This window comes from Pezoporus wallicus, unplaced genomic scaffold (genome assembly GCF_028554395.1).
Source record: "Pezoporus wallicus isolate ANWC-B61680 ecotype Strahan unplaced genomic scaffold, APGP_CSIRO_Pwel_v1 contig_8188, whole genome shotgun sequence".
NCBI classification, from domain to species: domain Eukaryota; kingdom Metazoa; phylum Chordata; class Aves; order Psittaciformes; family Psittacidae; genus Pezoporus; species Pezoporus wallicus.
This window is the reverse complement of record NW_026640104.1, coordinates 4,259,420-4,277,913: the sequence shown is the minus strand read 5'-3', so window position 1 is coordinate 4,277,913 and position 18,494 is coordinate 4,259,420. Positions and strand designations below refer to the sequence as shown.

The following is an 18,494-nucleotide window of genomic DNA, read 5'->3' as shown; positions in this document are numbered from 1 at the left end:
TATTTCTGAAAAATCACAGTAAGCCTTTGACCAAATGGTAAATGGCCCAATGGTACTAAACATGTCCCTCGAAGGAGAAGAGAAGGCTGTGTGGAGAGCTCATAGCAGCCTTCCAGTATCTGAAGGGTGCCTACAAGGATGCTGGGGATGGACTCTTCATGAGGGTCTGTAGTGATAGGATAAGGGGTAATGGGTTCAAACTGAAACAGGGGAAGTTTAGATTGGATATAAGGAAGAAGTTCTTTACTGTTAGGGTGGTGAGGCACTGGAATGAGTTGCCCAGGGAAGCTGTGAATGCTCCATCCCTGGCGGTGTTCAAGGCCAGGCTGGACAGAGCCTTGGGTGACATGGTTTAGTGTGAGGTGTCCCTGCCCATGGCAGGGGGGCTGGAACTTGATGATCATAAGGTCATTTCCAACCCTAACTTTTCTATGATTCTATAAAATCACATTAAATTCAAATTTACTTAAACTACAAGGTGACTCATCAAATGTTTGAAGCTTCAGTAGTGGACCTGATAAACAGTAGTCCGTCTAAAGCTAGGCTATATCACATACCTGTGTGAATGAAACAGAACGTGTCAAAGCTTTATACAGCTGAATTTGCAAATACCTGTCCCCTTCAGGATGAACACCCAACCCTGTTACACAAATACGAATCTTCCTGTTAATAAAAATTGATCTGTACCCAGAAGTTACCAGGTTTCTGCCAAGCAAGCTCCTTGAACCAGTTTCCCAAGGGGTCAACAGCGTGACCTTGCAAAGGAGAGAACAGGAAAGAGAACCAGTCCCCTCGGTCATGATGCTGTGAAGTCCTCCAACCTCTACACACAGCACAGAGACAGAGGGCAAATGCAAAGAACATCTGTCAGCTTCCTCACCCTTAGCTTCCAGATTTTCAAATGTACTTCCAGTTTATCTCAAACTTTGTTTTGTTACTATATGATTCTGTTCGTATCCAAAATACTCAAATACCCCACAAACAGAACACAGAAAACCTCTTCACTGTTTTCTATGCAGGTTCAAAATGTATATATGCCCTTGTTTACAATCAGTGACTGAATGCAGTTAGCTGTGCAGGAATTATCAAACATATTTTTAAGGGGTTTTTGAGAGAGAAACAGCAGCAGCAAAAACAAAAAGCAAAAGAGCTCTACTCAAAGCTGACCTCCTGAAGGCTAAATACCTGCTTGCTGGCAACACAGCTTCAAAATGTAAAATCCACTTCATATCAGATGTTTATTTACAATATCCCAGTACTGATGACTCATGTCATTTTGCTATCTAACGGCTTTAAACCTGAGCAACCTGAAAAATGATTACTCGGGAAACCCCACTTTTATTAAAGAAAATATCAATGCATGGTTTGGGATAGAAAAGCTTGAAAATATAATCCAAGTGCAGAGCTCTCAATATCCAGAGTGCAAACAGAAAAAGCACGAGGAAAAAAATAAAACACCCACACACACACACATCCCATTCTACCCCAAAAAAGAACCCCAAATAAACCTCATGATTTTATGGGGCTTCAGTCTATTAAACAGATTGAAAGAGTTTGTTGTGTTTTGTAAGGCAAACATTGCCAGTTTCAAGCCAGCAGAGCAACCACCAGCCATTCCATAATGCTCCCCAGTAATTTCATATTCCTCATTGGGAGTTTATACCTTTTCTAGACTATGGAAACAATTTTTGTCAGCTTGAATGGTGCCTGCAATAGGTCATTTGAAAGGCCTATGTTAAATAGCAGCCAAACTTGCACAGGCCTAAACTAATACTGTATTTTGCAACTCTTTTTTTTTGTGAATTCACATACTTCTCAGGAAAAACACAGCACTTCAAATGATATCACTACAAAGACAGCTGATCCTTCCCAGATCAAACAACTACATACAACACACTGAAATGTCATGGCTAACTAAGCCTGTTACAAATTCACTTTAAAAGGGGAAAGAGGTAAGGCTGCAGGGACAATTCTGAAATGCTTTATAAATGCTGTTTAAACAATAAACCCATTTTACAGATGAAGTACAGATGTTAATTAAGTAGTATGTGGCCACTCAAAGACATCTTTTGTATGAGATCTAGGAACTGAAATCAAGTCACCTAGACTGGTAAGTTTTTGCCCTGTTGTCTTAACGTCACAAGATCTCTTTTTCTTGACCACTCACCTCTTGTGCAAATGACTCTGCTTTCTTCCGCAGGTTCTTTTCCAGTTCAAAGTTTACATGGAGCTCTTCATATTCCTCTACTGCCAGCACAGACACTGTTTTACAAGAATAAAATGAGATCGGAAGTAGAATGGATCAAAAGAAGAAAGTACTGCTCGATTTACCCAGATAACCTGTTATTCCCTAGTAGCATGAATTCTTGAATGAAGGTGTAACCTAGTTTTACATTTCCATATATAGTCCATTTTGCAATATCTATCCTGTTTGCTGTAAACCTCACTACATATATATGCACAATTACTATTCTTCTGAATACAGTAATACTCCTCCCACCCAGACTCCAAATCTCCAGTAACAGGCATCATGTAGCACAGATCACATTTTGCCTCTTTGGCTCTAAGTGACCAAAGTATCAAGAGAGCCTTGCTGAATCAAAGATTGCTGTTATTTTGGAGGCACTTGTATTTGCCCACCTGGTTTCAGTGAGACTAGACGTGTCCCTTCACAGAGGTTTAAAGACACCTCAAGAAGGAAACAGTGCAATTTTGTGTTGCCTGTATTTAATCTGTGTTCACAAAAGCCATGCTCATACGGGTGGCTAAAGCTAACCATGGGGCATGCCTTGGTGTTTTAAGGGTATTCAAGTACTACCAGTCATAGGCTTAAGCAATGCAAACACATGGAAGAGTAAGAAATGAATACATGATGGAAGCTTACAGCATATGCCCTCCTGTATCTTGGCCAGATCCATTGTCTTCCACTTCAGGAAAATGTGAAACAGCCAAGGAGACTTTTAAACAAACAATTTTTAAGTTTATAAGGCTAAATAAGAATCAAGAGAAAAGGGCACAGTAATCCAAGGCACTAAAGTCTTTCTCCTCTCTGAACTTCTTCTGGGTCAACTATTTCTCATCTGGAAGCACTAAAATTCATTATGAAAAAGCTTTCCTTTTCTGAGCTTTTAGACTTGCCCTGCCTTGGTTTTCTCTCATCTCTTTCCAGGAAAGGAAAGTCCCCACTTTCCTTTTGTAACTTGGAAATCGTACTTATCTCATTCCTAGCACTCTTGCCTTTTTCTCATCATCCTCTGAACATACAAGAAGTTGCTCTCAATTCTTCAGATATTCAGCTGTTTCCCAACTAATAGAAAGGCTGACGTAATGATTCAGGAAAACAGGAAATGGAAGATTCAAACTCCATCTCTGTGAAGGACTGCCTTAGCTTGCCACTTTCACCACAGGGCAAAGTATTTTTCTATTCATACATACAACCAGCTATTTACACTGTCACATTTTCGTGCAGTAGAGACAGCCCAGAATAATCCATGTGTTTATGCAGTCCATGTGTTTATGTAGTGCCTGTTCCAATGAGGCCAAGTGTCAGATCTGGACCATAGTCACTGTTGTGTAACCTACTCTTTGCTACAACATAAAAGCTCTGAAGCTTTTGCAAAGGATGTAGCAAACTGTTAAAGAACTTGCCGAGACCACACACCTCTGTTACATTTCTCCAACAGTTTTTGCTGCTTATTAACTTCTGATGTCAAAGCAGCCTTTTCGTCTTTCACTCTATTTACCTAGAAAAGTATAAAGAACAAAAAAGGGTATTTTAGTTAGTGGCATAAGGCATATGGCACAAACATAGTACAAGCAGTATTTTTCTTGATGTAATTCTGTTTCTTAGATTTGGCTTGTTGTTAGGGTTTCCAGTGGGATGGAAAGCATTTTTACCCCAACCCACAGACCTCACAATAGATGTCATAAAAGGGTTATGAATTAATCCTCCTATGGCCCATTCATACGGCACGTACCACTCACAGCTGCAAATACAACATCTTTGGAACCTTTCAGGATCAAGCACCATAGCACCTGGTTGAAAAGTTACTAGCTTGTCCTTGACTGTGTTTTAATATAGTCAGGCTGCTGTTTTGGATTTTTTCCTGTGCTCTGTTCATTGTCCAAGAGCCATCAGCTGTGTCTTTCTGAATGCAAGTGCTGCATAGACAGGAAGAAGCACTAAGTCCTGATTTGCATCAGTACGTGGCTTATCCAGTTTTCAAGCAGGAATGAAACTCTGCTGGCTCAAAAAGCTAATTTGCTGGTCTAATTACCATGACAGGGCACTGCCGATGGCTAAACTCAAGGATATGCTCAATGAAGGAGCACCAATGATTAAACTGGACATCCTCCAGAAGTATTTCTTGCACATCTACAGGTTTAACAAAATCAGAAAAAAAAAAAAACCCTGCAGGCTGCATGGGAGAGGGGCTGTCAGGAAAAGGAGATGAGAGTTACAATATGGGTGTTAAGAACAGATGAGAAGTCACGAGCCAGCAACTGCAGCAGAGTGGACTCTTGACATAGCCCCTTCTAGGTGTATGCCTTAAGTGGTCCATCATATGGGAAGGCTGGCAGGACTTGCGATTAGATAGTATTCAATTAACTTCACAACTGAGTGTTTTTAGCAAAATTAGATACAAAAAGTACTGACTACACGCTAACGTGATCTCGCCTTCCATGGTACAATACATACTTCTTCAATTACTTCTACAAGTTTGCACCTCAGGTTTTCCAGTTCAATGGCCAAGGTCTTCTTTTCCTCATGAACAGATACGATTTGATCTCGCAGCTCTGCAGTTTAGGGAAGGAAATGAAAGATATATCTTACTCTTAGAAGAAAACAACAAAGGAGATGTCATAGCAATGCAAGTAGAATTAACTATGAAACACCCTAACTGCATACAAAGCATCAGCTGTATTCAAGGCATGTCCTCAATAATTTAGGACCTTTGCATAAGTGTCAAGTAACAGACCTATAACTGGGCTCCAGTTTCAGATTTATGCTATTGAGGTAAGCTGCCCTGTTCAGTATTGCTGTCTTTATTTGCATTCTGAATGATTTATTTCCTGCTACAACAGGGCCAATCCTGCAATCCTGCCACCACAGAGTGTCCTCAGCCCTACTCAGGAGACTGGCACATCTCAGAGACTCTGGTACAGAGGTAGCAGAAAGCAATTTTTAATAGGCATCCTTTAAAACAAATTAATGCACTTCAGTTCTTTTTGGATCATGAGTTCTTGTCACAAGGGAAATAAACAAAACAACAGGCAGTTAATACTTGGGAGGTTTTCACTGAAGAAATTGTCCTGAACAGCTGCCAATTCATAGTCTTTGCAACATTCTGTGAGCAGAGGCAGAATAGAACCTTTACTGATGAAGAGCTAATGCTTGTAATTTTCCCCTCAGAATTTTTTGCTCCTTAATTATCAAAATATGAAATAAATTAAATTCACAATGGAATAAAACATTTGATTATAATCACTTCTTAACAGGAGATCAGTTTGCATACATAATACGTCAAGGTTTAGGTTAACATAAAATCACCACAAAAACATAAATGTATTGATATATAGTAGCTTCCAGTAAGTGCTCTGATTCCCCACCTGCTTCCAGGATTTCATAGCACAGCTGTTCATTGAGCAGCAGCCATGAGTTGAGACAATCGTTGCTAATCAATTGCAGATGATGATGACCTACTGGATGTCATTCTGTTTGGTCTCGCATCTTGAAGAGGATTCAACCCCAGCCCCCTTCTCCCAATTCAGGAGCTTCAGACTTATTTTCCTCCAGATTACAGGGGTATACACTTTAAATAGAAAGACCTGTTTTCCCAGAAGATTCTTAAACCAAATTGTCTGGTCTATGGATTTGTGCTTTCCAGTGAAATTAACAGGGGGAAAAAGTCTCACTGACATTTATAGTAACTGGATTAAGTCAGGTCTTACAATACACATATCAACCTCATTATCTAGAAAAAGAAGCATATCCATACAGCATGAAGAGCCTCAGACTGCACAACCTTATTTGTATATCCTTAAAGAAAAGTGGTGGGAGGGAAGGAATCATTCCAAGAAACATGCAGTATTTTGTTGAATGCTGAGAAGGCTAAAAGACTTCCAAGATCCCCAACATGTCACATTCTGCTCTTTGATGAATTCTTCATCAAGACAGAGAGCATGTGCATCAGAGCCTTTCTCAAATATTTTTCCAGTTTGACCCTGCTACCCTCCTAACCATGCTCTCCTCTGATCTGCAGCCAGAGTCTCTGCTCTCTTTAAATGTATTCTTGACATCCTTCTCCAAAAGACAGGAGGAACTCCAGAGTCTTATTTCAGACTCAGATGGGTTGTACGGTGTGGATCACACCCTTCTCAGCCTCTTTTCCTTCATCTACAGGATGGAAATACGCTTAATATACAAGTGTACTATGACATCTTATTTCTTAGGTGGGATTTCTTTAAAGCGTTTTTACAACATTCCTTTTTTTCCTCAATGATACTTTGTACCACTTCACTGAGGCTGCTGCATTCAAAAAGAAAACAATTAACAAGGTCAGGCTGAAAGTTCAAGAACACTGTTCTTAGACATCATTTGCTATTGTCACTTACTAGCAGAAAGAAGTGAAAGTAAAAATTAACCATTTGTCACCAAACGTGGACATTCCCCTTTTTTGGATACTGTGATGTAATAACACACAGAATTGTGTTAGATTCATTACAGAGTTAGATGAAAAAGGAAGGCAGATTTGGGGTTATAGAAATATGATTTGCCTATCGAAAAAGAACCAGAAATTTCTTTATAAAGCACAGATTTTTCTTATCAATGTATTTCCATGTACACCCAGTACAAAGCTCCTTTTTAAGCTGCTTGTTTTGTAACAGCTCTAGAATATGCAGTTCCTGCATATGAAAGTACATAATGGAAACAGAAGTGGAGACTCCTACATTATAAGCTTTGCAATAGTGACATTGCAACTGAAGCAATACCAAGGTGACCTTGTCCTTCTGCTGAACATTTACTTTGTTAAGGATCTGAGGAAATATTTCTTTTACCAACTCTGTAACACTGAACTCAGCTGTAATCTCATTTTCCTATTGTATTGTAACCTACTTTTCAGGCTGTATACCCACTACATACAGTACACAGTATCACTACAAGCCTACCACGCTCTTACAGTCCCCTGGAAATCCTTTGATGGCCACTCTCAGCAGCACGAATCAAAGCCAGAAGGATCTCTGGTCCAAGCCAATACTGCCATTCTTTAGGCAACTTTTGCCTTGTGTGGTGGCATGGGCTCAGCAACAACACTCACCTTTTATTTGCTGCTGACAGTGCACAGAATTGCATGATCCAGAGTTAGCTTCTGTATCTGTGGATGAATCATCCTCATCAATGTTAATCTCTTCAGTGATAATATCTGGGCCCAGTTTTGCCATATAAAGCATACTAATTCTTTTCAAGGTCTTATTTTCTTTGTTCAGCTGGAAGTTGAGAAGCACAAACAGTAAGAAGCTAGTTAGGCTGTCTTTAAGCTGCTGTGCAAGGAAAAAAGTCAACTTTATTTTTTCTCCTCTGTCATTAAAAAAAAAAATCTATCAAAAACACAACAAAATAATGGTAGATTAAATGCTTCATTCAAAATTAAAATTGTCTGAAGATGGAAAGCTTGTTCACTTTCTTCTCTGAGAAGGCTTGAATTCAACAGGATGCTTCATCCATGCCCTTCTTTTCTCTCTGGTACTTCTGATTAAGTAAATAACTTCTGCAGATTCAAAACAAATCAAATCAACTATCAAGCTTACTTACTGCTATACATTCTTTGTGATAGCTGCTTCAGCTCCAGCATGTACCACCACCACAGGAGCCCCAGCTGAATGGCCACAAGAAGGGCTTGTGCTCCTGAAAGCTTGTCTGGTTTTGCCACCTATAGCAATTGGTCAAATAAAAACTCTGACCTCCTCCTATGCCTTTATTTTGCTCATAGACTACAAACACCACAACTACCATTAATTCCAGTCATAATAGAATTACCTCAAAATTCTTCTGAATTATTTTCAATTCTCAGGAATTATTACTGTAGAGTCAACATATGCAAGATGCCACATCATGAACCAATTCTTTATGGGTCAAAGCACAAGTCAGAAACCATACTGGGCTGGATGCTTCAACACATGGATGATACAGAAGAGGCTCTTAAGACATCTCCATCTTGGTTAAGGTGCCAGAAAAAACTGAACAAGAGGGATTGCTGCAAATGTTTCACTCTCTCAATTTCTTTCACTGTCCTGCAAACAGACACCCCATGCCAGCAGCTCTTGACAAGTTCTGCACAGTCTCAGGGGTGCTGAGGCATACATTGGGGTGACTGCTCACCCACCACCCAAGCAATCCCTGTATTCAGGTCTAAGAATGAGACTCAATTTTCTGCTAATGGCATACAACATGTCAAAGTCAATATGCACCTTAGAAGCTCAATATTTACCTTCAAATCAAACACACTGTAGTTAGCCTGACACTGCTACCTTTGATCCCCCCTGTTCCTCAGCCCCCCAACTACAAGAGCTTTCCTTGAGAACTTCTTCAGCTCATTCCCAATGCATGAAACTGAGGAAATGGGAAGAGTGATGTGAGGAACGTTACACGGTTTAGTCAGCTCACAGCAACAAACACATGAGCTTTGGCAAAGCAGCCCCATAGAGTAAACCTAGTCTTTGAGCTGCCCCATATATGCATTACAGGAAAAGTGCAGAGAAGAACAAAAGTTGCATAAATATGTTCATTTTCTTACTTATATGCTGATTGTCTATCTTATGAATTCTAATATAGTGTCATTATGCAAACAATTAAGTAAATACCTCCACAAAGTACATTGCTAATGCATCTAAATTAAAGTGATTTCTTGCTGGTGTGATTTTTACCATTTCTAAAGACGTACTTTGGGCAGGGGATGGGGGGGGGGGGTGAAAGAAGGGAAAAAAAAAAAGCAGTCAGCATTGCTAATGAAATTTGGTTCAAAATTGCTGTAATCCATTTTCTGATGAAGTGGCTCAGATGCATTTTACACAACCAAAAATATATAAGAGAGATAAAAACATTCTTTAATAATAATGCACTTCTGATGAGACGGAATATAGAAAATTACACACTTGCTAAATTCATCAGACTAGACGCAATCAACAGAGCAGTGGAGGTCACCTTTCCCCTGCCCTCGCTTTGCTTTCACAAACAATCACCTGAAATGTAATGCAGTGGTTGACTTTTTCCATTTGATTTAGACATTGAAATGCTCATTATGGTTTTATATCTCACACAGGACAGTTCTAAAACTTGCTTTCCATTTAACCTAAATGCATATAAAAACTAGATATCAAGAGGCTGGTCCCTGACTTATTGTTCCAAAATAGAAAGCAAATGAAAACAGGTATGTTTTGGTTTGTGTAAAGGTAGGAATTGGATTTTTCATCTCACTTATGGGTTTTGCCACTTCAAAACCATCTCAGAGATCTGAAAGATTATACAAAAATATATATGGCACATGTATACAATCTCAAGTTAGTAAAGAAATGAGATGAAACAGAATCACCATAATTCTTCTCACCTTAGAAGCCAAAGCCTCAGCACTTTCACGGCACGTCTTCTCAATTTCAAGATGGTTCTGAATACAGTTTACTTCCTCAATAACCATGTGAGAAACTAGGGGAAGAGTTTAGGAATTAGTCAGTATTTTCCAGCCTTTGACACATGCATCCCATGATCAGAAATACTCCATCATTTTCTGTTAACTTTCTATGTAAGAATTGCAAATACAGGGAAGTACATACTTAGATAATCTCCGTGGATGGGAACTATTTTGAACACTGAATATATGGTGCATTGCTTTAAGGAATTATTTCTAGCCATGTCTGCAGCACTAGGGGTGGAACTGGAGAATTGAGCATAAACTTACGGAAGTAGAAGGGCAGCAGGAGCCTCCTTGACCATTGTCATTAATGACCATTATTTTATTAACACTTGAGGAATCAGAGTGAGATCATTAGGACTGTCCCTGAGGATTGCCACTATAACTCTCTTCAAAGTTTGGTATGGTTGTCAAAGAAGACCGGAACAGCAAGATGAACTCAGGTGTGCTACAGAGATTACTCCCACTTTCTAGTCTTTGGGTTTATACAGTGTTTACGTATCATCACACTTCCTAAACACACTGTAGCAGAAGAGCTGCAGGACGGACACCACATAGCACAGGCCTGCGGAATTTACTAGGAAATGGAGAAAGACTGCAGCCTCGATATTCACAGAGCCTCCTATAGGGTGTGCTCCAACAAAGTCAAATCATTACCACAGCACAATTCCTTCATCTCTGCCTTCTGCCCCATCAGCTTCGAACCTACCTGCAGCAGCTGAGACAGACCCTAAAGGATGCAATCCCGATGGAAACTCAACACTGCTTACACTGCCTGACTGCTGACAACTTCATCTGGACAACCCAAGTTCTATATTACCATATGTCTGTACTGTCTGAACTGTTTCTTGTTTGAAGCCTCTCTGTGCTTGAGCATGCCCTAAAATCAGCACTGCACCTGAAATACACAGCTGTGGTATCACAGTATGGTAGAGATTGGAAGGGACCTCGAAAGATCATCTAGTCCAATCCCCCTGCCGGAGCAGGAACACCTAGATAATGTTACACAGGAATGTGTCGAGGCGGGTTTTGAATGTCTCCAGGGAAGGAGACTCCACAACCTCCCTGGGCAGCCTGTTCCAGTGTTCCGTCACCCAACCAACTGTGGTACTACATTTGATACACAGATGGAAGAGCAAGAGAGCACATCTGTCCTTTGCACTTACAGGATCCCTATTACTGCAGTGGGTACCCACCACTATGTCGAAGATACACAATATTATTAAAAGTGATCAAAAAGTTCTGAAACAGATCTGATTTTGTAACATAGCATACCAGTGAGAGTTAACAGGAAATGTAAAAGCACAGATAGGTTTTGGCTTGCAGTTCCCCTCAACTTCCAGCAGTACACAGGTACTTTACTAGTGAAAGTCTTCTAAGTGACAAGCTTCAGGTTGCACAGGGAAATTAGAGCAAAGCAGAAAACCCAACAGTAGTTCTCATTTCCCAGGCCAGCACCTCGCTCATTGATGCAACTCCTTCGTTGTTCCTGGCACCCTGATCCATGCTAAGCAGCAGCCAGGTCCCTAATTCTGCAAGTTATTTCATGGTGCAGATTCCTTCTCAGCCCGGTGTATTTTGATGTTCAGAAAAGACAATTTGCAGCTGAACAATACTTTGGAGCAGGAACAAGGCTGGAAGAATGTAGGGTAAATATGGAAGACTTTTCCTATCATCTTTCATTTTCAGGAAGATAAGCTTTAAAACCTAGTGAATTCATACCACTGGGTAGAATATCCCCCCCTGCCCTCTTCCAAGACTTCTGCCTAAACACTGAAGAGAGATACTCAAGTCCTCTGATATCCAGACCTCATCTAAATGACTACAAAACACAACTTCAAGAAGAAAAAAGCAGGCTGTTAACAAGGGTTATTTATGCAGCTTTACAGATACTTAGCCAATATTAACTAACATTTTTGTTAGCAACATGGGAAACCAGCAATATATTGGTGTTTGCTATTAAATCAGTAGCTGCATGCAAGAAGTAAGTTCTACAAAATAAAAGCAGTCAAAATAAAGCAGGGCAGAGTCCTGGGAAACCTTGGTCCCAACAATACATTCACATGAGGTCTTCTAACAGCAGAGCAACCACAACTCTTCGGTTGTGTTCTTATTTCCACCTTTTCTCACACTGGAGAAAATACCTGTTCCAAGCACACAGTACCAGCTGCTACATTAAACTGAATTAAGGAAGAGCTTCAGGTTAGCATGTGTCCATACCTCTTTTGGGTTTATTGTACCTATCTCTGGGAATTTGGAGCAACGAAATGCTTCAAGCAGGATGAGGAAGCAATGGAGATACGGGGCTGTTCCCATTTTACAGACAGGAATCTAATGGCCTCAAGCAAGGCTAAAGTTAGGAAATCAGGATTGGGCTCACATGGCAGAACTAGGGATTACTCTTGCTTCATTTAAACTTAATTAACCTGCAATTATGATTAGCTCGGGGGGGGGGGAACTTTCCAAATTAAATACAAAAAAAAAATATATTATTTCCTAAGTCTGTCCAAAGTTCTTATTATGTCAATATTAATATTCATAAAGCAGCACTAAGTGGCCTGAAACATCTCTAACCTTGACAGTTTTTTTCAGGGGTAATAATACTGCGCAGCAAATGCAGGCCAACCAAAAACCACTTAACTAATTAGTAGTTGCAGTCACCGAGAAAACATGAATCAACACTGTTATTACAAGTGGCACATTTGAGTGGCATCTAATTATGACTTGATGAGCACGATACTTGCATTATCAACATTACTACTGCATCCCATCAGGGACTAAAAGCCGCTGATGGCATTGACTGCGAGAAACTCCCACTCAATGGTACTGCAGCACCCAACAATCTCCTTGGCAGGGGCACCCTCACTAAATGACATGTTAAGCGTAATTACTGGTAGACATTGTAAATAAACAGGATTGGAAGTGAAAATTGTACCAAGTGCATAAGACACAATCTGACACATTGGAAGTGGCAGCCTTAATTGAGAGTTTCTTTGACTGCTCAAGATCATTTCAACTGCATTTCTCGGAGGACAGTGATTATAACTGTGGAGACAGACGGCATAATGGTATCAGCACTGCTGACAGAGCAGTGAATTAAATTGTATCTGCTGTTGTGTGAAAGCCTTGATGAGAGGTACAGATCCTTAGTGGTCTTATCATTATAACACAATGGTCATGTTGTCATCAACCTTGCTGGCTCCAATTGAAAAGAAATGATTGTGTGTTGAAGCTTTCCCCCCCACCACCACCTTCTATCTCTTGTGCTCAATAGAACCAATTTTCAGAGAGCTATGAAATCACGCAATAGGGCCTAAAATGCAGCTGCTTGGCATACAAACGGGGCCCCATTAAACTGGAATCACACACAATATGTGTTTATGCCAGGAGAACAAATAGAAGCTGAGTACAGGCCAAGTTTATTCACAGACACAAAGCCAATGTAGCTCTTCATCAATATAATTGCCTTTTATATTGTCGTTTAAATAATGGGCTCTATTATTGCCTTAAAATCCTAATATTCCTGGCATTTTATCACTATGTTTACAAGGTATGTCCTTTAAAAAATGTGAAAGGAAGATAAAAGAAACCTATAAAATTTTACAACATCAAATATAACTTCAAATTTTAAGTCTTAACTACTTGACATTTTCTGCCACACTCTTGTATTTCTCCTATCATAACAAAAACAAAACAGGCTGCAGTTTTTTTCAGAGGAATTAGACTTCTTGGAGAACATTCTTGCCTCACAGAACAGTTATCCAAGATCACAGATGATTCCTGTTGATCTTAGATCCTTTTCCATAATTGTATCAGATGAACAATTATAAAACAGAAGCGAGCAAATTCCTCTATTAAACACAGTCACACAAAAATACAGACCATGTGATTTCCTTCTCTGCATTAACTTCATCCACATTTCTGATGCTTCATGGTGCAGTTCATGGTACTGGCATAAACCAGACATCACAGACCACAATCCCATTGTGACTGTCTCTTGTAAGGAGCTATTCCACTAGGATACTTCCACTCCCATTAGATGTGCTTTGTTGCTTCCAGACACCATACGGTTTCAACAGAACCATTACTATAAAACTGTAAAACTGAATATTGAAATTCTTACAGCCCAGACAAGACATAACTTGCACTAAAAACTATCAAGAGACAGAAGTTCATCCTTAATACCTTTATTGGTATTTTGGATGAACTCGTTCATGAAAAAAAATACCATTATTATTATTATTAGCAATCTCAGCAATGGGTCAAATCCCACTCCATCCAAACATGTCACTTGCAGAATCCAGGTGAGACAGAGATGCATTTGTAGCTGTATTTTCTCCACTCTGCAGCCCAAGAATGGCTACGTGGCTCCCTGTATCACAGCATATAAATGCTGGGACAGCAGTTCACCTGACAATGGTTGAAGTCTCACTGGATTAGCTCCTTAACACAAGGCTTTGAAGGAGAAACATCACATGGACCTGAATCTCAGCCTTCTTAACACTGCTATAGAGTACTCTCTATACCAAAATAACCCCACTAACATGATCAGCTTACTTTTCTGAAACTCCTCCAGTTTTTTGACAGCTTCATCTCGTTCTTGCTTGATTTTGTCACACTGCAGAAGAAGAGAAAATTGAAATGAAACACTGATCCCAGTTATTTCATTAGCAGTCAGTCACAACATGCAAAAGAAGCAAAGATCAACTGCTAGCACAGTAACGGACAGAAGCTTATCAAAGCATTGTTTCTTCCTGCTCTCAGTCATGTAGAATCAATGGAAACGATGCATAAAAAATTCATTACCAAGAGTATTTCCTAATGAAACAGGCAAGTTGCACTTGATTTTAGGTTCCAATTCAGAGCTACTCTGGAAATCTTTTAGAACCACGTTATCCAAACTGATACAAACACTCATCCATGTTCCACACAACAGTAAAAGTAATACTTTCTTAACATGCAAAACTGCATGTCAAGAATATGCTTTAAGTCTGGTTTCATTAATGCAACTAGACTTGGAAGAGAGGCTTACATTTCTATACCTACCAAGTGCAAAGAAAACCTCAAAGCCAATAAACAGGGACATGCTGTTCAGCTTCCCAATCTCATGAGCCAAGCTTCACCCTTGAAGAAGGGAGAACAGCCACCTTCATGCTCTAAGGATTTCCTGTCACCCCAGCTTTATTACTTTGGGGGTTAATACTACACAGGACTGCAATCGCTGATCTTGAGATCGAAAGTTTTCCCAACAAGAAAGAATAAAACAGACATTAAATAGACTTCTCTAAGAAAACCACTTCCATAAGCCAACGACAGAACTCACAAAGAAATAAGTAAAGTTCCCAAGAGCCACAGTCAGTGATTAAGCACACTGTGAAAAACACATGACCCAGGGGGAAGTATGACTGGCACACAATGTATCTTACACACACAGCATAGCAGACATCCTTCCTCACATGCGGCTGCCTATGCTCACAGTAATAAATCAATGTAAGACCATGAGTTAAGTTTTGGAAGAGAACTGTGTGACTGAGCTCTTTACGGTGTAACTGCAAGAACAAGGACACTGGTCACTGGAACAGAACTGGAAAAAAAAACCCAACTGAACCAATTTTGCTTGATTTTCAGTTTTTCCACATGAGAACCCACTTTCAGTTAGCCGGGAAAGGAGCCTGCTGTTAAGTAACAAGAAGGGGAAGAACCTGATTCAAAGGCAGCCAAATTCAAGAGACAGCCCTTCCATCAGCTCCAGAGGAGCTTGGATGAGACCCAAAGAAGGATCTGCTCCTGGGCAAGCAGAGGATGCCACTGATGTTGCTTCAGGGGCAGCCTCCATGCAGGCTTTGGAAGCTGCTGCTGCTGCTGGCTCTCTGTGGGAGCAAAAGGAGCTGCCTGCACTCAACAAGCAATATCTCTTTTCCATAATGGTATCAGATGAACAATTATAAAATTAGAAGTGAGCAAGTCTTCTCTTGGCACTGGGGTGATAAGGTGAGGGCAGCAGCTGAGATGGGGACACAGGTTAGTCACCAGCTCCTGTAAAGGTCTGTGAAACAAGGCAGAGCTGCAGAAGCAACATGAAGTGCTAAGAAGCAGCAAGACGTACTAAGCAAGCGGCACTGGACAAGGACTCACCGTTCATCTGGCCCCGTTAACAAAGGAGCTGTTTAGAGAATCCTACACAGGAGAAGTGGGGAAGGAAAATCTGTGCACAAACCTTGCTGTCGTCCCTCTCAGTTTCCTCAGCGTTACCTTACTGGCAAAAGTGCAGTCTAAAACAGGCATCAAAGACACAGAAAGTATTGCTGATTGTTCCTGTAGAACACAGCCCGGCTGCAGAAGGGGGATGACTGTGAGCTGCTGCCTCTTTGTACTCTACAAAAGAGACACTGTAACCACACTGGCATACTTCACCCACGGATTTTTCTGCAAGCTTTCAGCCCACTGCGCATTAAGTAAGAAAGAGATTTTTAATGCTCAGTTTAAAAAACAGGAAGATTGGGCTCTTTAAGGATCTGATCTATTGCCTGTGGAAGTCAACAAGATGCTTCCCTACTGATGGAAACCTTGATGTAGAGGATGCTGTACACTCCCTATCCCAATGATAGGAAAAACTCCTTTTGAAATCCTCCAGCAACACGCTGTAAGGCATAACAGCTTTCCCGGTGCAGCAAAAAGGGAAGTTCAGTGACCTATTCCACTTCACCTTGAGTGCTGTTTGCAGAGAGAGCTCCATCTGGACCACAGCAAGCTGACTATTCTCCCGACAGCGACGCATGTTTCTCTGCACAATCAGGGTCCGTGAGTTTTGGTCTCTGCAGAGCAATTCCTGCTCCCAGTTGCAGCTTCCTCAATATTTTCCTTTCTCTGCTACTGTGCTTCAGAATGAAAGAGCAGGAAGAAAAGGAGAGCGGGAGATTGTTGCCCTTGCTGAAACGATCAATGGGAAGCACTTTGCTTTTTGTCTTGCAATCAAACCTGTGCAAGCAGAGCTGCTGCAAGTCCTACCAAAAAAAACTAGTTTAGCTCCAATTTTCCTAAGAATTAAAGTTGAGATTGTCTTTAACTACTTGTTACTGTTTCAAACTTGAAAGTTTAGCAAACAAAATATTCCTATTATGTTTCATCATAAAAAACTATTGTTATCCCTTAAAATAAACTGACCTTACCTTTAAAACAGGAAAATTAGAAGATCAAAGCTTAGGAGAGAGATCTGCTCTCAAAAATTCACAACCACCTCACTTTTCAAAAAGGCAGTTTAATGCATACACATTAGGATTGTTAATTAACAAAAAATATCACTAATCATAAATATTAGAAGATGAATAGCGTAACATTGCTATAAAATCTACTGTTCATGTTTCCCATTCAAGCACTTGCAACTGTTGAGGAGAAAGAGCTTTCACGTATTTACTACGTCTCCCCTTGTCAGTATTAACAGACGGCTCCATACTCCAAAGCACCCTCAAATAAAAAGTATAATAATAAAAAAGTTGATAGCTCCTGAATTGTCAATATGTTTTCCATTTTAAGCTTTATTTTGTTAAGAGTTTCAGCTGCTCAGCAGAGGAAAATGAGCATTTGTATCATTTTACTTACTATATTTTTAACCTAATATTTATCGCACCATTATCCCAATAAAAAATAAAAGGTGATAAGACAATTTTCCCATTCCAGTCCTGAACTAGCCATAGGAGTCAATGATAATTTTCTAGCAATAAAAAAACATTGCATTTGTCCTTTCAGAAGCAAACTAACAATTCAGTTGCCAAAATTCATTTTGTGAATAACTCCAGTGAATTCCTCATCTCTGCAGGAGCAAGTTGAGGAGCTTTGCTGATCCCACTCAGTTTCAGATTTTTGCCTTCTAGGTACACAAGGCAACACTTTCATTTCTAGCACAGAGAACTGGTATGCTGCCTACAAGTCTATCATGTACATGTCGCTGGCATTCAAACCAAATGCTGCATATATAGTGAGGCAAACAGCAGTGCATGAACTTGGCCTGTACTGGGAGCTAGCACAATACCAGGACAGTTGTGAAGTTGGTGCACACAACCTGCTGGAAGCCTGCGGATACATCATCTCCTTGCCACTAACTTCAGGGAACTTCTTATCTATTCTTTTCTAACAGGCTTCTTTATTACCGACTGTTCTGCACATAAGCTCCTACTCACTTCAAGTAAAAGACCTTCAAAGGGCAAAAACAAGGAGGAGATTGTTCAGTCCAGATATTAAGATGCAAGAAGTTCACGTAGTAGCCATATAGCCAATCAAGCCATTGCCAAGCAACACAAAACGCATTCTTTCCCATTTACACAGACTGTGAAATTTATGCAGATTTAATGCTTGTTGTAAAATTATGAGTTTGGTACAGCGCTCACAAGTGTCATCTGACGTTTGCTATACTCTACTTACAGAGGAATAAGCATGTCATCAAGGCAGAATCCCTTCCCCATTCCCATTTGGTGACAAAACATATAATCCACTCTATACATTTGCTTTAACAGAGCAAACACCGTGAATGATGTATCAGAGATACAGTATTACACCTACTGTTTTGGATAGCTGTCTCGCCTTCCTTTTTTCTTTTCCCTACTGGCAGCATGACAAAACACTGTCAAAACCAGTGTTCAGAGTCATTTCTGTCTGATTAGCAAGTAGTCAAATATTTATTCATGATCTGTCTCTGAATACGTCAGAACTGCATATTAAGTGATCTACATTTGTTTGCAACTGAACGTTAGTTATCTGTTTTGGGGGGACTAGCATGTGTGTTTAATCTGTTATTTCAATTAAAAGGATGAC

At 40.2% G+C, this 18,494-nt stretch overlaps 1 protein-coding gene across 6 annotated transcripts in view; it reads right to left on the bottom strand.

The window, feature by feature from the left end:
• SHTN1 (shootin 1) overlaps positions 1 to 18,494 on the bottom strand; it is a 65,620-nt gene that overhangs the window by 34,729 nt on the left and 12,397 nt on the right. For 5 of the 6 annotated variants that reach the window (XM_057417266.1, XM_057417263.1, XM_057417260.1 and 2 more), the window contains exons 3-8: positions 14,244 to 14,304; positions 9,606 to 9,700; positions 7,320 to 7,488; positions 4,700 to 4,797; positions 3,662 to 3,743; positions 2,168 to 2,262 (exon numbers count right to left, since the gene is read on the bottom strand). In XM_057417266.1, coding sequence (XP_057273249.1) covers positions 2,168 to 2,262; positions 3,662 to 3,743; positions 4,700 to 4,797; positions 7,320 to 7,488; positions 9,606 to 9,700; positions 14,244 to 14,304 — 600 coding nt within the window. Of the gene's footprint in view, positions 1 to 2,167; positions 2,263 to 3,661; positions 3,744 to 4,699; positions 4,798 to 7,319; positions 7,489 to 9,605; positions 9,701 to 14,243; positions 14,305 to 15,821; positions 16,017 to 18,494 lie in introns of those variants that run through there. The other variant, XM_057417265.1, reaches the window with a different exon arrangement.